Source organism: Geospiza fortis, unplaced genomic scaffold (assembly GCF_000277835.1).
Source record: "Geospiza fortis unplaced genomic scaffold, GeoFor_1.0 scaffold361, whole genome shotgun sequence".
Taxonomy (NCBI): domain Eukaryota; kingdom Metazoa; phylum Chordata; class Aves; order Passeriformes; family Thraupidae; genus Geospiza; species Geospiza fortis.
This window is the reverse complement of record NW_005054356.1, coordinates 3,517,940-3,537,257: the sequence shown is the minus strand read 5'-3', so window position 1 is coordinate 3,537,257 and position 19,318 is coordinate 3,517,940. Positions and strand designations below refer to the sequence as shown.

Here is a 19,318-nt window from a genome sequence, read left to right as displayed (position 1 = left end):
CACTGGGGGCTCAGCCCAGTCCCACAGGAACAGCTCGGGACACTGAGCTGCACGAGGCAGGACTCACATCCCTGCTGTGCAAACCAGGGCCCTGTGGTGCAGCAGAGCTGCAGCAGCTTTCCCCCACAGAAACCCCACAGAGCAGCTTCAGGGATTCCCTGACAAACCCAGCTGCCCAGGCAGCTCCAGAGGCCGAGGCTGTCCCGGGCTGGGCTGGGACAGCTCTGGGAGCACAGCAGAACACCCCTGTGTGCTGGTGCAGCCCCCAGCACACTGTGCTCACCCCAAGGGGACACCAGGGATGGTCCTGAGCACCCCTCAGCTCAAACAGCTCTGATGAGACCCTGCACAGTCTGTGGGACACAGAATGTTGGGTGTGCACTGCCCCACGAGCTGAGCTGAACAAATGTTCGCACAGGTGAACAGGACAAGCTCTGCAGAGGAGAGAAATCCAGAGGTGAGGGGATAGAGAGGGTGTGACACACCTGGAATTGCTGCAGTGTGCCACAAAACCTCACCCTGCAGCAGCTCAGCACGGCGTGCTGGCAGCCACGGGCAGCAGGAGCACAGTGAGACTCCACAGGGGCATGCCCTGGAGCAGCCCCAAAGCACACAGGTCACACATGAACTGTACAGCACATAACCCACAGAGAAAGGAACAGGAAGAACACTAAGGCCACGAACAAGATACTGCACAGAAGAAGAAAACAATGCTTCACTCCCCAAAAGTACAAATTATGAGCATACTAGAGGAAAAGATGAAATTTCCAGCAGAGAATCCATTTATTTTAATGTACAGTAAATAGGAACATGTGTATTAAATTTTGCTTTTAAAAACATTTTTAAATAACTTAGGAGAAATGGGTTGCAAACATAAAGTGCTAAACTTGAAAAACAGAAGTGTTCCTCTTTCCTGCTGTTTGTTAGATGGCAGTTTTAGTCTCTGACTGCTTTGAAAATGTAGTATATATCCAGGCAGAAATGACTTCTGGATTTACTACCTTGTGCAAAAACACAAACTGCAAAGAACATAATCCACACCCCAAAACACAGCTCTAGATCACTATCAACTCTACTAAATATGCTACAAAACTTATGATTCAATAAATACAAATGAAATCACAGTTCACTCCCTTTCTTGGTGTAAGCTAATAGTTTGCAAATATGGTCCACTCAGTGTAAACTGTATTGACTTGAGGAAATGGTGAATTCTACCATTTATATGTCTCAAATATTTACACACAGTAGCTTGGCACTGTTGCTGTTGCAGGACCTTGAGCTACCAAGACACAGGAGAGGGGCAGGGCTGGGCACCAGAGCCCAGGGGGACTGGGCTGCTCAGTCACCACCTGGGGCCAAGAGGAATTCTTGGTTCTTGTACTTCAACTAATGAAAGCAAACTGGATGGCATATTGAGAAGAAATTCTGGGAGGGTGGGCAGGCCCTGGCACAGGTGCCCAGAGCAGCTGGGGCTGCCCCTGGATCCCTGGCAGTGCCCAAGGCCAGGCTGGACAGGGCTGGGAGCACCTGGGACAGTGGGAGGTGTCCCTGGGACAGTGGGAGGTGTCCCTGCCATGGCAGGGCTGGCACTGGATGGCCTTTAAGGTCCCTTCCAACCCAAACCATTCCATGATTCTGTGAAAAGCTGTCTGGGGACTCCAGAGCAGTGGCATGGCCAATGCTACCCAGTCATGATGAAGACAGGTTAAGGACCTTTCTGGCAAAAAGGCATTAATTAATTCACAGGAGGCTGTGAGCCCAACTGCCAGAAGGGAGCCTGGTTCTGCCTTGGGACAGGAGCTCAGGCCCTGCTCTGGGACAGGAGCTCAGGCCCTGGGCTCTTCCCCCCTGGGCAGCTAAGGAACAAGGGTCCCAAGCAGTGCCAGCTCCAGCCGTGGTTTCTCTGATGTGGGAAGAAGACAGCAAGCAGCTAATTTAGCACAGACTGAAGGGCCTCAGACAAGGATGGCTGCCTCCAAAAGCCCATCCGTGCTTGATGCACCCACCCAGCTCTAAAAGGTCCCTGTAAGTCTCTGTCCTTCTACTGAGAAGCCCAAGTACGCGTGGCTCTCCTCATGAGATTATCATGTGGACTAAATAATTATAATAATGACAGAACTCACTGAGTTTAATTTTTGAGAATGAAAAACACATAAATTTGCTCTGCACTCAGCCTAATGCCTTTGTATGAACCCACTCTTGTGATTCAGGTTTGATTTCTAGAGCCAAGCAAGTGCAAGGCTCCAAAAACTGCCTCTCTGCAGGGAGCATGTCATTAAAACATCCACCTAGGAGTGCCTCTGCTTATTTGCAGCTCATCCTCAAAGTTTCACACTAACAGGAAACAGATTTCGTGGAGCTGTGAGGAGTAGCAGCTCTGTGACCTCTCCTTTCAGTCTCCAAGGATTCAAGACACGTCTGCCACATTGTCTGCAGAACAGTACGAGACTCTTCTCACGTTGTCGACACATTTCAAGGATGATCAACTGCAAAGTTCTGTTCCAAAGAGGATTTGCTTTAGTTTAGATAATTTTCTCCTACACAAATAAATACAGAGTGAAACTATTATGTCACTGCCCCTTTTAACAGGAAGCACAAAAGCTAAACAAAACTGAATTTTCTCATTTTGAGCTACCGCTTTTCTGTCTTTATCAATGGCTGGATACCTCCAAAATCACTGGGGTGACCACATTTCAATGGAAGGAAAATCTCAGACACACTCAGATTCTCCAGTGTGTGTAGATCCGACAGGCTGGAGCCCCATTATGGAAACAACATGCCATAAATCAGGAATCAGCTGTCAGCAGTGTAGTGCATCACCTACATTAAGGGATTTCCAAGATGTAAAAAGAATGTAACTACTCGAATCAAAAAGACGAATAACATTAACTTAACAAAAGGTAACACAATGCAAAGGACAGCGTAGACACTTAAAAAGTTCACTTCAAATTGTCAAATGTAAATCCCAAGGTCAGGTAGCAGCTTCCACAGACTTTGAACCATGCAAGAGAAACCCATTGCCATCGCAGTTCCATGCATTTGACCCCAGTTAAGTAGAACAAAAGTGCCAAGAACTGGATGATCTCAGAGCCTCCACCCTCCAAACAGTCCCTTGTGGTGTTAGAGTCCCATCCAGGGCAGTCTATAAGCGCCTCACCACAGCAGCAGGTACCAGAGATCACCACGGGGCCCTGAGGCAGGGACAGGACTGTTCATTGAGGAGCAGCTGGGGCTGTCTCGGGGCCCTGGGCAATGCCTGTCTCTGTGTGCCAGCAGCAGCCCTAGGACGTGAGCTTCGAGTAGCTGGGGGGAGAAAATCTCCGTCTCAGGTACTTGAGGACGTAGAGGGGCAGGCAGCTCACCAGGGTGATGACAGTGACCTTCCACAGGAACGACAAGGTGGCAATGAAGTAAACATCTGTGTGGAGAAATGAGCACGGAGTCAAAACCACGGGGAGAACCTTCTGGGAAGGGGTGCAGAAATGCAGCTCAATCCCCCACTGCTTCCTTCTGCCCATGGCACGGGGTTGGAACTAGATTATCTTTAAGCTCCCTTCCAACCTAGGCCATTCTATAATTTTACAATTCTTAAAGCTGCCCCACCTCCAAGATCAAAGCTCATATGATACCTGGCTCCTCACTCCTCTGCCTTTCTCTTCCCCAGAAGATGCAGAGTTGTGCTGAGCCGTGGGGTGTAAGGAATGTGGCTCTCATAGGTAACTGCCCTCCCAAACCCCACCTGGAACAGGGACATCCCCCTGGCACTGCCAAGCACTGCGTGTCCCCCCACTCTGGGAGCTGCCCCTGCTGCTTGGCTGGGCCCAGCAAACAGCTCCTGACCCAAAACACCTCGGAACCTTTACAAAGAGAGGTAAAGCATTGCTCAAAATGGAACTGGTATAACCCCATGCAAGAGACAGATCCAGCCAGGGGGAAGTTATGCATGTTGTCCTCAGTTAGGAAAGAGCTTTATGGAAGAAGCAGTGACATCTTGTGGCTCCTGAATGAACACTGAACAAGCCCATGGGTCTGATATTGGCAACTCGACAGTTACTGGGGGAATCTGGAACTCCTCACCCTTTTTCCTCTAGCCAGGGAATAGGATTAGTTCTGCTTCAGGCAACTAAAACACCAACAACCAAATCCGTAAGAGAATGGTCCCAGTGAACAGATAAAATAAGGTAAGTTTTAGGAGGCAGCTCCTTCCCCCAGTTGAAAAGACCAAATCTTTCAATCCAACAGCCAGAGACTTCAACCTTCCATCTCAAATTCCCTTATGGAAATAAAAGTCACTGCTACATGAGACAGCTGACACGTGCTGGAGCTCAAAGAATGAATAAGATTCACTGGGTAGCACACTCTACTGACCACCTTTACCTTCTCTAGCATTTTGCTGTGGGAAGAAACTATAAAATATCTTCCAAATGCCTTCAAATCCCACAGAGCTTACTGTGGCACCACTGTCACTGTGCCTGCTGTTGGCCCCACCAAGAGCCTTTTGCTCAGCTCAGTCCTGTTACCATCCAGGCCATGAACTGAGTGGAGGAGAGCATGAAACCTCACCAATAAACTCGTGCAAGAAGACCAGGGAAGCGATGTAGCAGGAGAGGCTGAGCAGCTCGGCCACGATCATCAGCCAGTGCCACGTCTGGATTGTCAGTGCCACCATCAGCAGCTCAGTGAGGATCAGGGACGTGAAGGAAATGGCAACAATGTGCACAAATTCGGATTCAAAGAGGAGGAGTGCTCCATACATGATGATGCTACCTGCAAGGGAATGGAACTGTTTCAGTCAAACACCAGGCTCAGCTCTCAAACCCACAGCTAGGTCTTGGAAAGGCTGAAACAATCCTATCTTGAGGCTGTTTTTCATGAAACCTGATGAATGTAACGACAACGAATCAGTTACTATTTAGGAGACAGAACTGATGAGAAGGCAGGGAAAAGTTACAGCAGAGGTACCCAAAGTTTTCTGACAGTCTATCATGTTCATAGACACATGGAGATAGGAAATTAATACATGCTGTTTTGGCAACTGGAGATCTCTAACATCGTGAAACCCTATCCTCCCACAAAAGCACTTGGTCACTGCTCAGAAGCTAAAAGATATAAAATTCTATATCCTACCACACTGCCTCATGCCAAGAGGCAGCCAAGTGTTGAAAAGCTCAGTGGATACAAGTGAGGCTCAATTTGCACTGCCTGAGCTGAGATCTCTCCCCTTTACACCTCCCCCTAAGAGAATCCCATTAAAGCCCCGCTAACGAGGCATTGTTTGTGCTCCTATGCTGCCTGGCCAGGGCTGTCCAGGCCACCTGCACAAATAACTCATGTGAGCAGCATGAGTAATCCACACCAACATCCATCACTCGGGCGCCTCCGGAAGGGAAAACCTGCGAGGGAACCCAGCTCCAGCCACAGAGTTCAAACCCAGCTGTGAACTTTCCAAACTTTCGGGCTGCTAAAGGTTTGGTTGGGCTCATCTCTGCTAGCAACTGGCCCCGTTGTTTGGCTGCTGTTTGCTGGTTCTTGAGCACAGCACTGGTGAAGTCACTTTAACCAAACCCTGTAACCAGAGAGGGCTCTTAGCTCAAGGAGCAATCTTTCCCCCCGTGCATCACCCTCTGGCTGCAGCCTTCCACCACTTGGGAGTGTTCTCTCAATGCCTTGGCTTTGCCATTGTGTTACTCAGCATCCCAAGCCCTTGATCCCTGTTGTAGGATGCCTGTGATAGATTTCAGAAAATAAAGCTAATGGAGATTTTACACTCCTAGATTCACTCCCTGCTGAGGATGGCAACATTATTTAAATCTGTAAAAATTACCTGATTATTTTGACCCCTTATTCTCACTCTTGTTGATAAAGAGAAAACAGGGAATTTTGCCACTTCAGCTTTTAGCTCCACATTATTGACCTGTTTTCTACAACTCCCTGATTAATACCTATAGAGACCATTTGAATTTGAGGGTCCTTGATTTTAGAAAAAGACAAAATGAAAGAAAATACCTCCTTAGATACATACCCAAATTACTACATCCACTGTTGAAAATGCATTTTAATTAAGACATTTACTTAATTGCTTTAGCAGCCTAATTAGAGTATATGAGATATGATAAGAACGTGAGCTCGACTGTGACCCTGAATCACAGATACCAGTGAAGCCACCAGAACTCCTGCCACTTCCATTTCTGGATAAAATACAGAAGGCTACAGATGCTGCACTTTCCATGTTGACAAAAACCTGCAAAATCCATAGATTGGAGAACTTTTCCCAAATAAGGAGAGGGAGAGTAATGAGCTCTGCTTTACAGAGGGGTAACTACAGCACTGCAAGGAACTTGCACAGAGTGACAGTGGATGGCTCTGATGGGAAGAGGCACAATGGTTTGAATTCTACACCACAGCATTGACCAATTACTGCCAATATTTGGGTTTAGATAATTTTTTCCTTTGGTAACGCTACCGACATTTTCCGAGACAAAAAAATATATATTCATCACCACAAGGATGCTTTGGGAAATTCATTTCATGCCTTACTTAACTTCTGCAATACCAAAACTTCGATAGCCACACACACTACAACATCTAAAGGCACAAGCAGAAGTTGATTTCTTACCTTGATAAATGCTTATCAAGACCCAGATTAAAAACGTTTTGTATGACAACGGTCGTCCCTGGGTGGGGAAAAAAAAGACAAAGCTCCATTGGGGTTTTCTTTTATGAAAATTCACTTATTGATCAACTTAGAAATCAATAAGAGAACTGGAAGTGCTTTGGAAAAAAAAGAAAATAAAACAAATCAAGCAACGCTGAGGTAGTGCCCGTTTATTCTCATTTTTCTGGGTGCATGGAGGGGCTGTGGAAGCTCAGGGCTCCCCAGCACAACCTGGCCCTCAGTGCACACACAATTAATTCAGTGCAAAGATGCCTCAGGAGTTTAATCACCATGAAATAGAAGATGTGTGCACACACATCAATGTGAATACATTAATACTGTATTTCTAGACACACACAAATCACCCTCATATTGAAGGCAGATAGATTTTAAAAAACCATCTCCAGCCAACACAGCTATACCAGCACAAAACCCCCTATGTTTAGACCAGGCCTAAGGATGGTTGAAGAATTAGTGGTTTATGACATAAGAGACAACATCCAAGTGAAACCAGATGGAGACTTATTGAGGCTCTGGAAAAACAGCCTGTGCTTCTCAGAGTATCTGTTTAACAGCAATTCTTGAGGGAAAGGAGCTGGGGAAGACTCAGTCCACCCTTTCCTCCAACTAAGAAAGATGTTCCCAGGCTGCATACCCCAGTTATTCAAAACATTTTCCAGGGAGGAAGAAAAAAAATTAAAAGGAGCTTAAAACAAGATCTACCTTCCTCATATTTCTATGGTAAACATAAAATAAAGTTTTCTTTGTTTAAGGAGAAGGACCTGGCATAGATGCTAAAGCTACAAAAATGGCACAGCAGGCAAACCTTTAGACAATGCTCCAGTCAAATTTCTACTGAAGAAACTCTGAGATAACCCCCTGCCTCCATCAAATGAGCATATCCCTTCCCCTCTTCCCTTTTCTGGCTTCAGGACAGTGCCAAATCCCCAACAATTTCTCTTTTCCCTTTATTATGGAACAAATTGGTAATATTAAGTCCCCAGAATTTCCCACAGAAAGGAACTTCTACTTGCCCAGACGTTTTTAATAAATTGCATTTCATGCAGCATTCAATAAACAACTGCCAGAAATTCTGGTTCTATCTGTGGATTCAAATTTGACTTTAACAGAATTTTGCCTGAAAATGCCTGATAAAGTTCTGGATCTCCTGGCAATATATTTGACTTTACACATTTACAGTTTCAAATCAAGATGAGGATCTTGCCTTCAAGCAAAACACACAAACAAGAGTCTCACACACCTTAAGAAGATCTTTGTAGAGCTCTGGATACAACATTGCAACTTCAGATTTCACATCCTTGTCCAGGACAAGAGAAAACACAGGAAACATGGTGTAAATTGTGGAGTACCTGGGAAGAAGGCAGGAAACCAGTAAATATCTCAGGTAGAGAGGAGCAAACAAATGCTATGCTCCAGAAAGGAAATACCATATTCTCTAAGTGCCCAATAATGTACACATTATAAAAACTGGCAAGTGGAGCACACCAGAGTTTTGCAGGTAGGGAAAAGCCATCAGGATTGGCTTTTTGAGTGACTTTTGATCAGGAATGCTCATACACAAGTGACTGGTTCAAATATTGCAGTGGGTTCTTAATGGAGCCAAGGACTGACCTGTGCCCATCCCAAAGTCTGCTCTAGAGCTCAGGTCTGATTCTGTTTGCATCAGAAGGCAATGGAGATGAATTTGCTGGTTTTTAAACTATGTACTAGAATGTATAAGAAGCCATACTGGGATTACAGTTGCAATGCCCTGTTTTAGAGTTTTCGGGCAGGAACCAAGGTTGGGTTGTCTCTCTTCTGGCACTGCCTCTCACTGCTGTGCAGACACCAGCCCAGAACAGCTGTCCCTCTGCTTTTACTGGGATCAAAGGAACATTCCTGGAGGATGGGCTGCTTCACAAACACAACAAACCATCCTGCTGGAAAGGCTTCTGCAAGTGTCTGCACTGAAGGGGACAAGGCTCACACCCAGCTCCTGGAGCAGAGTGGAGATGTGCATGGCTTGCATGTTAATCAGCCCAGAAGTGTTCACTGTGCAGAGGTTCTCCTCATTACCAGTGAAAAGTGAGCTCTTACCCAATGATGAGGAAGCCTTGGTAGAGAGGAACTGAAGCAAAGTAAAACACTGATGAGAAAACAGCCTAGAAAAGAAATGAGCTTTTTAGGCAATGAGATACTGCAGTAAAAGTAACAGCTTAAAAATACACTCTGTTCAACCTGGAACATTCTTGCAGTAGGTTCTCCCAGCTCCTGAAATAAAGACAGATTAATGGAACATCAACCCTTTCTATTCCTTTGGAGCAGTTGCTGGTGTTTGTCCAACACCAGGAATTTTCTCATGCATTTTCATCTCAAAGTAACAATTTCAAGTCCTAACCCATGAAAATTTTCAGGAGAAGAAATAGCAGCATTCCAAATGAGACACAGGACCTTTCCCTCATGATTTGGCTCCTCCATCTCTTTTGGAAAGCTGCTCCTGGCAGCCCCTTTACCTGCATGGTGCTGATGCAGAGGCTCCTGTGGATCACAAACTGGCTGAGGGCTGCAGACCTCTTGTAGCTGTTCCTTCCATGGACCATGAGCAAACGGCCCAGGTGCTTGAACTGAGTGATGGAGAAATCAGCTGCCAGTGATGCCTGCTTCCCTTCCTGGGGACAAGGGCAAGGAAAAGCATAGTGAGACCATTCAGCACTGGAAACAAAGAATATCGTGTTATTATTGAGTTATCTCTGACAGAATTTCCAGGAATATTTGCAGTATGTTAGGTGAGGGAGAGCATTGTCTCAGTACTTCTCCTTCCACTGTGGGTTTTAAGCAAAGAGCAAAAATATGAGGAGAATTCCCATTTGAACCTTGGCCTCCAATTCTAAGCAACCTCTGGATTCTGATTCACAACACACATGTTAACGTGACACTCCTATCAAGTCAGTGCTGAACAAATTCTCAGTCTCAAAAGTTCACATAATTTTGGCTCGGTGCAAGCAGAGTCTGTCTGCTGCTGCCAATCCAGTCCTGCAGCTCCACACAGCCCCAGGTGCAGGAATCAGAGCTCCAACCCAGAGTTTGTTTTGCAAACTAATGTGAGCAGTTTTTAATTGTGCATGTAGGGTATATCTTATCAGTGTAATTATGACTCCAGCACTTGGAGCATCAAAAACCCCCAAAACTAACTATGAGGGAACAAATTCAGGGATTCTGCCAAGAACCAAATAATGAACTTGATCTCCTTTTAACAGTAGTCTCCTTTATAGCCAAATTATTTCTCATTATAGGGCTACTGATCTGATGATGATTCTTGTGGGAGCTTGTTCCCTTTCTTGCACAAATATCTGAGGATTCATTTAAGAGTTGCCTGAAAACTGGCCACAGAAATTCTCATTAAAGATGAGGTAATCTCACCTTTCCTTCAACTCCAACACCACAGTCAGCCTCCTGAATCATGCTAACATCATTCCCTCCATCACCTGCAGGGCAGAGCACAAACAAAACTGGGAGTTAAGCAACAGGGGCAACCTGCAACCCCACCAAAGTCATCTGCACCACAGTGGAATATTATAAGAAACACTTAACCCAGTCGACAAAAGCAAGATTTTTAAAGAGAAATCATGAACTTAAGCTCTTAAGTTTTGTTTTAATAAACCCCCAGATCAGTGACTGATGTATCTCAGTTGCAGGTGGCACCATTACATCTTCAGTGCTGAAAGCAGGTGGTACCATTACATCTCCAATGCTAAAACACAGCTCAGATTAACAGTGGCACTTCACCTGATCAGGTCCAAGCTCTGCTTTGCAAAGACGCCACCTGAAAGGGTGATGAGGAGTTTGGCATTGAATTTCCACGTGCAAATTTCGATCATTTTCTCTATCACCCCACAAAACCACCGCTCCCTAAATCACCATCTCCAGGGGTGTGAGATGAGTGAGACTTCACTCAGAGAAGAGATGGCAGCTGCCATCCCCCTGTGCCTGCCCCTGGCTGTGACTCACCCACGGCACAGGTGAGCTTGCCCGTCCTCTCCTGCAGCAGCCGCACGATCTGCGCCTTCTGCGTGGGGGCGCAGCGGCAGCACACCACGGCGGGGCACTGGCACGCCAGCTCCATGAACTCGCACTCGTAGTACTTCAGGCACACCTGGGTTACACACAGCACACCCCTGGGTTACACACAGCACACCCCTGGGTTACACCTGCTCTGCGGGCACCAGGCTTTCCCCAGCCAGGGCTATGGGGCTGGCCCTATTGATGCCTTGAGAGGCTACCTAGAACACAGGCTAGACAGCAGGGATTTAATAAACTAAACTATAAATAAGCTAAATAAACTATTTAAATAAATACTTTAATAAAGTAGAGATTTATTAAAAGGCCTTCAAAGGACACGCCTTGGGCAGCAAAAGAGTTCGACCCTGGGTTACACCTGCTCTGCGGGCACCAGGCTTTCCCCAGCCTGGGCTATGGGGCTGGCCCTATTGATGCCTTGAGAGGCTACCTAGAACACAGGCTAGACAGCAGGGATTTAATAAACTAAACTATAAATAAGCTAAATAAACTATTTAAATAAATACTTTAATAAAGTAGAGATTTATTAAAAGGCCTTCAAAGGACACGCCTTGGGCAGCAAAAGAGTTCGGCCATGGCTCTGCCCAAGATGGACCCAAGATGGACCCAAGATGGACCCTGAGTCACAAGTTTACACACTTTTATAAGTTTTGGTCCATTTCCATATTGGGATTAATTGTCCAATCACAGCTCCAGGTTAAGCAGTCCCATCCTCCTAGACTGCTCTCTTCAATTCCCTGTTGTTTGCACTTTTTGGGCCTGAAGCTGCATTGGCTCTGGGACTGGAAAAGGGTAGTTTTGTGTGACTGAGCTGTGAGGAGAACTGGCTAACACCTTATATGCAGTTCAGAGCTACATGCTATGCAGTGCAGAATCTGGAAAATATGAAAGCTAAAACTTGAGGCATCAGTACCTCCAGCGAGTCCCCCGAGATGACCAGGGCACAGTCGTGCTTGCGGCGGAAGGCGTTCAGCTCCAGGTGGGCTTCTCCTCGGTTTGTCACCTGGGGGAGGATGGAACTGAGCAAGGTGTGCACCACTGGGGTGAGAAAACAGCAAAGAGTCCCAGAGGAAACAAAAGTGACACAGCCAGGACAGGCAGCACACTGAGTCAGGGCACGCAGTCACAGAAACAAAATATCGGGGTAGAGAGCTGGGGCACAGGAATAAAAATACCCTGCTGGAAAACAGTTGTGATCTCACAGCCCTCCTGTCCCAGAGCCTGGGCCCCTTGAGCCAGGGCCTGTGGGTGTTACTCACTAGTCTGAATATGTGGATGTCCTGTGTCCGTGTCACCAGATGAGCGTTCTTGGCCGTACACGTGGCTGTCTCCAGCTTATCCCCTGTCAGCATCCACACCTGAAATCCAAACATTTCATGTGTTAAGTGAGGCTTAACAACCGCATCTGCAGGACCTCTGCAAGTACTACCTGCCCCTTCAGGCTTATAAAAGGACTGTTAAAATACATGTACAAACTATTCTTCTAAAAAACCCCTATTTTAAAACATGCAAGAAAATTCTCACACACGAAAGAAAGCAAAGCTCTTACAGAGGCTGAGACACAAAGGAAGTTACAAACTCTGGGTAACATTTTTCCCACCTGCAATATTTCAAGATTCTGCTGATAAACCCATGAAATGCAAGTTAAAAAAAAGTGTATTTGTGTGTTAATGTGTCCCTCCCCGGCCATTTCTCAACCGGGCCCTGATCCCTCCTGGCCCAGCCTGAAATGTGGATGATGCAACTGGGGTTAGCTCAGTGCTGATGTGTACGTCTGGAACACACTAACTTGCTTGAGGTTTTTTTTTAGATTTTTTTTTAAATCTACACTGCTCCTTTTATTTTGTGCTGGTGAGGGGAGGGAGTTAGAAAGCAGTGTCAGCAGCAATGGCTGGGAATTCCTTCTCCAGTGTAAATATATCACAGTGAGTTTGGTTTTTTCCACTGGTGTTTTTATTCTTTCAAGACACTGCCCAAGAATATTTAATGAAAAATACAAAAACCTTAAGAAAAATCCCAAAACATCAACAAAAAAACCCCACACAAAGACTCATTCATTTGTTAAATAATCTGAGGTTGGAAAGAGATTTGATCCTAACAAGACGGTCATGAACTGCAAGACCCCCTCCACTCTGGATTTACTCCTCACATGCAATGTCCTGATGAACAGTGCAGTGCAAGGGGTGCTCAGCACCTCCCACACCTCCACTCCAGCTCCAGCCAAGGTGAGGAGAAAGGGAAGCAGGAAAACCCTTTGGAGTGCTGGGCCAGGACTCCAACATCACTGAGGAGCTCTGACTCCCCTGGTCTCACCTCTCTGCTGAAATCTCTGTTGTTTACAGGGGTGGCCCCAAACAAAAAGCACTTTTGGAAGCTCATCCCAACTACTGAACTCCCTGTCCTACCTCAGCCCCCAACACACAGCCCTGCTTTGCATTCACAGCACGGCTTCAGATTTTTGCTCACTTTGCAACTTAAAGCAGAGAAACCACAACCAGGACCTTTCACCTACTTTGCTTACCCAAATCTGAATGTTTAATCCATTTTTTTCTCCTTTTGCAAGCCTGACAAATTTTTCAGAGAGAGAACCTACACAGGCACCACAGCAGCTCCCTCACTGCTGAGCATAGCTCAGGCTGTAGGTGTGGAGTCACAGATGCCCAGAAAGCTGGGAAAAAAAAATCCAGTCCCTGATTCTCTTGGCTCAGACTCCCCTCTAGTGGCTACTGAAACGTGGATATCCACAGCTCCAAGCCCAGCACGGGGGTTCATGCACCACAAAGCAAACACAGCCCCAAACCTGCCTTGTTTCATGCAACTCCCTGAAGGAAGAACTGCCCCAAAATCTCCTGTTGGACCCTCCTCGTGCCCACCCAATTCCTTTCAGTGCAGGAAGAGCCAGAGCATGTGAGGGCATGAAAAGCACAAGAGGTGCCACACTCATGTGTGAAGATTTACCACCTGCAGCACGTTCTGTTCCCACAGTGATGTTTAAAACCCTCACAGGGCCCCCCAACATTGAATGTACTGCCCGTGGGACAGTGGCACGCGCTCCAGAGGGTCTCAGTGCTCCTGCTGGGGCAGCCCTGGGTCAGGCAGACCTTAATGCCAGCGTTCCTCAGCGTCTCCAGCGTGGGCCTGACGTCTGTCTGCAGCTGGTCCTCCACCCCAGTGAGACACAGCAGCTCCATCTCCATCTCCAGGCTCTCGATGACCGTGGCCACCTTCAGGGAGCGGTCGTGGACACTCAGCTTGGCCTGGACGTAGCGTGCCTGGGGACAGAGCACAGCCTGCTTGGGACTGGGGACACAGGGCTGGCCAGCTGCAGGAGGAAGCAGTCAGCCTCCCTCTGTGCCCTCCACCTGCTCTAGGGAAAGGTGTCCCTGTGCACAGCTTGGAACCACATCCTCTTTCAGGTGCCCTCCAACCCAGGCAATTCTGACTCCATGATTCAGGGTGGAACCTCTGGGGCTGGTGAGCCCGAGGTGGAACATGCTTCAGGGAGCTGTTGCAGTTTTGTCCCTGGGCAGTTCCAGGTGGGCAGCACAGGGCACACAGAGGCACAGCAGCTGCTGGAGGGGCACCTGCAGAGCTGCCAGCAGCTCTCTGCCACCACAGGCAACACTTCCAGAAACAATGGCACCACAGAACCCTCAGCAGCTGCACCACATCCCTGCATTAACTGAACAGTTCCCCTTCCCATTCTGCCTGCCTGGAGGAGCCAGGCAGCACCCTGAGCAGAGACCCAAACCCCACATGTAGAGCCCCTGTTGCCAGGGAGCTGCCTGGTTTGTATTCTGGTTATTCAGGATTCAGGAACTGCTTGGGAGGGTCTTTCCTGGGATAAACACTTCATACCTATCACTTGAAAAGCAACTTTGATAAAAAGAATACCAAGACATTTCAGAACAACAATTCTAGCAGAGAGCTGGGAGGTGAGAGGCAGCATTATCACAAGAGTTTTGTGAGAATCCCTTCAGTGATTGTTTGTTTAAAAATGAAGGAAAAAAAACAAATAAAAACTTACTTCAAAGTCTTGGTACTGTTCTTCTGTCAGAGACTTCTTGGCCACGACAAGAACCCTGAGGCCTTCCCGAGCCATGTTACCACACTGCAAAGAAGGATCACATTGTAAACCATAAACTGCACTGAAATGATTTATGCACAGCAGTGTGGAGATGGCAGTGTAAGATAGCAGGCTAAGAAAATAACCATCCCATTTGAGCAACCCCAGTGAGTCTGCAATATCTGATAAAGTGCATGATAAACTTGAGAGGAAAGAAGGGAGCTACAGTGGTTTGTGACCTAGCCCAGTGATCAGGAAGAAAAATGTCTTCTCTGCTACACCAGGGGGGCAAAACCAACCCCACTGATTAGATTTTCTCTGTGTCTAAGTAAAAGGCCACAAGCCTGTGATTTGTAGACTTCATATCTTTGGCAACAAACTCTTTAAAATAAGACCAAGTTATTATTATTATTTCTCTGAACACCAGAGAACCAGTAAGTGAAGCTACTTTTGAGGATGCCCCTGGATCCCTGCAAGTGTCCCAGCCAGGCTGGACAGGGCTTGGAGCACCCTGGGACGGGTGTCCCTGTCCATGCAGGGGGTGCAATGGGATGAAATTCAAGGTCCCTCCCAACCCAACCCATTCTGGGATTCCATGAACTCTGTGCCACCATTACTGCTAACCTGACAAACACACCCCAGCACAAAGCTGCCAAATGTAGTTTTGAAATCAGACCCTTCAGGCTAAAACAGATCCAAACACAGAATCAAGCCCAGGACAAATTTGGTGAGTGTCAATCAGTTTTGAGCCAAACCCATTTTATTCCCAAGACTTATTCCACATTAATTACACTGAACTCGCCACTTGTTCCTGTGGGTGTATCTGGCTGAGGACTAATGCAAGGAACTGCCAGGATCAGAACCTTCTGGCTTGCAGACATCTCAGCAGTGAGTTGGATGTTTGAGCCCTGCTGCAGTGGCCTGGAGCAGAGCAGAGCAGCAGGAGCAGAGCAGCACAGCCCCTCCCTTACCTCCTCCTCCAGCCAGTCGTTGTACTGCACGATGCCAGCCATCACCACGTCTGCCCCCTTCATGTAGAACGTGATCTCTCCTGTGGATTCATCCTGCAGACACAACACAGCACTCTCAGCTGGGCCAGCACTCACACACCTGGGGGGGTGTGAGTAGGATAGTCCACATCATACGCTATGCCTCTCCATTAAAAACCCAAACATTATCTTCTAAACGGATGGCATTCAGTCAGTACACTGAGCAGATACATTCTTGTTTCAGGTACCATACAGCCCAAGAGTTCCTACCCACAGCCAAGCCACAAGCGTTACCCACATGAGCCATGAATGCTCAGCACAGCAGGCACAGAACTGTCTGCCCTGGGGCAGTGAAGGGCCACCAGCTCAGCTCCTGCTCTGGGGCCAGAAGGAGATGCCTACCCAATTGCAACTCAGCTCCTCCCAGCAGGAATTCATGCTTTAGACAAGGGGGATCAGCTTTTTAATCAGCATCTCCACACAGACAGGCCCTCCCAGGCCTGAGTGCCTGTGCCTCCAGAATAACCTCAAGCCCTCACCTTGAAACCTGACTCCCTGCTTACCTGAACAACAGACAGATGCACAAAGCTTAGCAGAGTGAAAATCACTCTGATTTACCTGCTCTGTTACACCATATGGAATATGCATAATTAAAGCTCATGCTTGCCACAGAAAGCTTAGACTTATCTGATACAAGGAGTTTATAGGCTGCAAGCAAAGCATATTTACATTACCACAAATTAAAAGGTCCCTTCTAAGCAGGCAGATACATAAGGAGGCCACAGCTCTGAGTATTACAAGCTAATGGAAACCCTGGCAATTTCCTCAAAGGATACAAAACTATGTGTAAGGAACAAACTGCTCTGTAAACCTTGACAGCCACCAGGGATAGGAGGAAAACAAACTTAAAATGCAAAACCAAAAGGCTCAGGAAGGTCTGAAATAAACACCTATGAATGAAGGGACCAAAGAACTTTAGGAATAAGAAAAATGAAAGAAAAGCAAACTGGACACCTCATTCTCTCACCTAATATTTGGGTCAGTCTGTTCCACCATTACAGAAATTAGTGGTGGAGGTTCTCACACATGAATAGGTTAAAAGCCCCAGGTTCTGTGGCACTGGCAAAACAGAGTTTAAATCCACAGCAAAAAAAAAAAAAAAAAAAAGAAAAACTGGCAAAATGTAGCACCTGATGTGGACACTAAAACTGCAAAGAAATAAAGTGTCTTTGCTGAGGAAATGAAGAAGTAGCCAAGGATAATGAAGCTCCTTTGCTGAATATCTTTGCCAAGCACACAGAGATATTCACAAGGAAGATCTCGAGCCCAAGTGTGGTTTTCAATGTCCTGAAACATCCAGCCCTCACAGAGTGATACACATCCCACATCCCCAGAGGAAAACGGGTGTCACTCTTCCAAAACAACCAGAACCTGTTTAAATAAAACACACCACTTCTGGCAGTAGCCAAAGGTAAAGGTTTATCTATGAAATTATTTGATTAAAGAGTGTCTAACAACATCTCTGTAGGAAGCTGAATAAAGACTGCACTTCCCGTGCTGCAGAGCTGGCTTAAGAGAGTTTAGATTTTTTGTCCAATATAAATACCGTATCAGCTATCTCCTTGCATTAGTCATTTCCTCTGCCCGAGTTCAGGAGGAGGTTAGTGCGTTCTCAGATCATGGCAAGATCACTCTGTAAATCTGCACACAGATTTGCCAGTTACATTGTTTTGGGGAAGCATCTTTTTCCACCATGGTCTGCCTCTGGCCACGGTTCAAAGGCTCCTTTTCAATTCCAGATATGACAATAGCACTATCTCTGCTCTACAACAAAGATCATTCCACACGGGTAAGGGAAAAAAACAAAGCAAACGAAGAATGGAAAATATTGTGGTCAAACAAACAGGCCTTCTTCAAAGAGGAAGATAAGTCAGTGCACACTATGGGGAGGAGGCTGCTTGGGTAGAACAGGATTTCTTAGAACTGAAATAATCAGGTACAGAAATGACAGTTGAGTGCAAGGAAACACTCAGATATTGTAAAAATATCCCAAAGCAGGCAGCATCTGCCACTTGTTTTCACTATTAACTGTTGCTTTATCTACTAGAAGCTGTGTTGAAGGAGATCATTTCCTAGGGGCACAGCAGGCAGGATGTGCAGGGAGATGCTGCCTGCAGGGCCAGCACTGCTGGGCTGGACACAGGAACTGCTCACACTCTGTCCCCAGGCTGGGCAGGAAGCCTGGCAAAATTCTCACATTCTCTCAAGAGCCTGAAAATTGCAGTTTGTAAGGACAGGCAATACCTGTGCAGGTGAGCAGGGATGTTTCCTTTTGGGTTCTGCTCACTGCAGTGCTGGGTGCAGCTTCAACTCCCTCCCTGGGGGTATTTTCTTCTGGATGCTTCATGCTGCTCTCCCTCCCCCTACTTCTGTTTTTTAAACAAGCTGCACAGTTTAGGAGACGCACTGAAAGGTGAACACCCTTCAAGCTGTGAATCAAACCAAATGGAGTGCCTACACAACCACAAATAAATGTCTAATTAAAGCAAATTTTACTTAATAACTATCTATTTATAAATGTCTTTTTTTAAATGGAAATTAAAACCATGCTTGAAGAAACTATTTTGGAATATACAGAAATGTGGCAAAGTAATACCCAGGCAGTCAAGGTCTGCTACTCAACCCTAATTCTGCACAGGGCACACACACAGCTGATTTTAGTGGCTTGGAGCAGCTGAACGGCTACAAAATAAAGACAATTCACAGAGAGGGACCAATGCTCCTTTAAAGGTATTTACAGTCAGGATCTAGGCCTGATGTTGCTCCCACTGACCACAAGTGGGAGTTTTGCTGGTTCTGCCTAAAACACAAACGGCAAAATCTAAACAGAGAAATACAAACTAGAAACCTTTTTATTCCTAGTGGGGGGAGAAGATAAATAATAGGTAATTTAAAAGGAATAAACTTCAAATCAAAGAAGGGAAAAGAAAAAGGAGCGCTCTTACATTCATAATAAGAAAATTTCAGGGCATTCACTTCTGTTGAGCATAAAACCAAATTTAATGAAGCTCACCCTGGCTTTGATGGTTTGTCCACCTCTTATACCTTTGATAAAATAGCATTTCATCAAAATCTTGCACTTGCAATAAAAGCAATGGGGAGGGAGGTTCTTTAGTCCTCCCCCTTCTATTGACAGTATTTCTATTCTAGGTCAGGCAAAGATTGCCCAGAGTCTCCACATAATTTCCATTATAGAAGTAATTGATTTGAAGAATTTTCCCTTGCTGCACTGCACTGGATACACACTGCACTTGTTGCAGGTATCCTCTGCAGCACAAGGCTTTTTGTGGGAGCACTCAGTGTCTGTTCAATGTGCCTCTCTGTGGCTCTCTGAACTCCCAGATATAGCACAATGACTACTTTGTACCAGCTCAGCCTCTCAGCTCCCTTGCCCTGCCATCCCTGCTCTTGGCCACATGTTCCTATTCCAGAGCCTTCCCAGTGTTTCCCCTGGTGCTGCCCAGGGAGGGA

The 19,318-nt window shown here is 46.5% G+C and overlaps 1 protein-coding gene across 1 annotated transcript in view; it reads right to left on the bottom strand.

Annotated features, from left to right (window-relative positions):
• Window positions 1-759: 759 nt before the first annotated feature.
• Window positions 760-19,318, bottom strand: part of ATP9A (ATPase phospholipid transporting 9A (putative)) — a 40,413-nt gene continuing 21,854 nt past the window's right edge. Inside the window, exons 15-27 of the mRNA XM_031059089.1 lie at window positions 15,770-15,862; window positions 14,760-14,843; window positions 13,834-14,004; window positions 11,992-12,090; window positions 11,646-11,735; window positions 10,664-10,808; window positions 10,076-10,140; window positions 9,169-9,324; window positions 8,753-8,817; window positions 7,917-8,025; window positions 6,617-6,674; window positions 4,564-4,767; window positions 760-3,418 (exon numbers count right to left, since the gene is read on the bottom strand). Of these exons, the coding sequence (XP_030914949.1) occupies window positions 3,282-3,418; window positions 4,564-4,767; window positions 6,617-6,674; window positions 7,917-8,025; window positions 8,753-8,817; window positions 9,169-9,324; window positions 10,076-10,140; window positions 10,664-10,808; window positions 11,646-11,735; window positions 11,992-12,090; window positions 13,834-14,004; window positions 14,760-14,843; window positions 15,770-15,862 (1,476 nt within the window). The 3' untranslated portion in view covers window positions 760-3,281. The remainder of the gene's footprint in view (window positions 3,419-4,563; window positions 4,768-6,616; window positions 6,675-7,916; window positions 8,026-8,752; window positions 8,818-9,168; window positions 9,325-10,075; window positions 10,141-10,663; window positions 10,809-11,645; window positions 11,736-11,991; window positions 12,091-13,833; window positions 14,005-14,759; window positions 14,844-15,769; window positions 15,863-19,318) is intronic.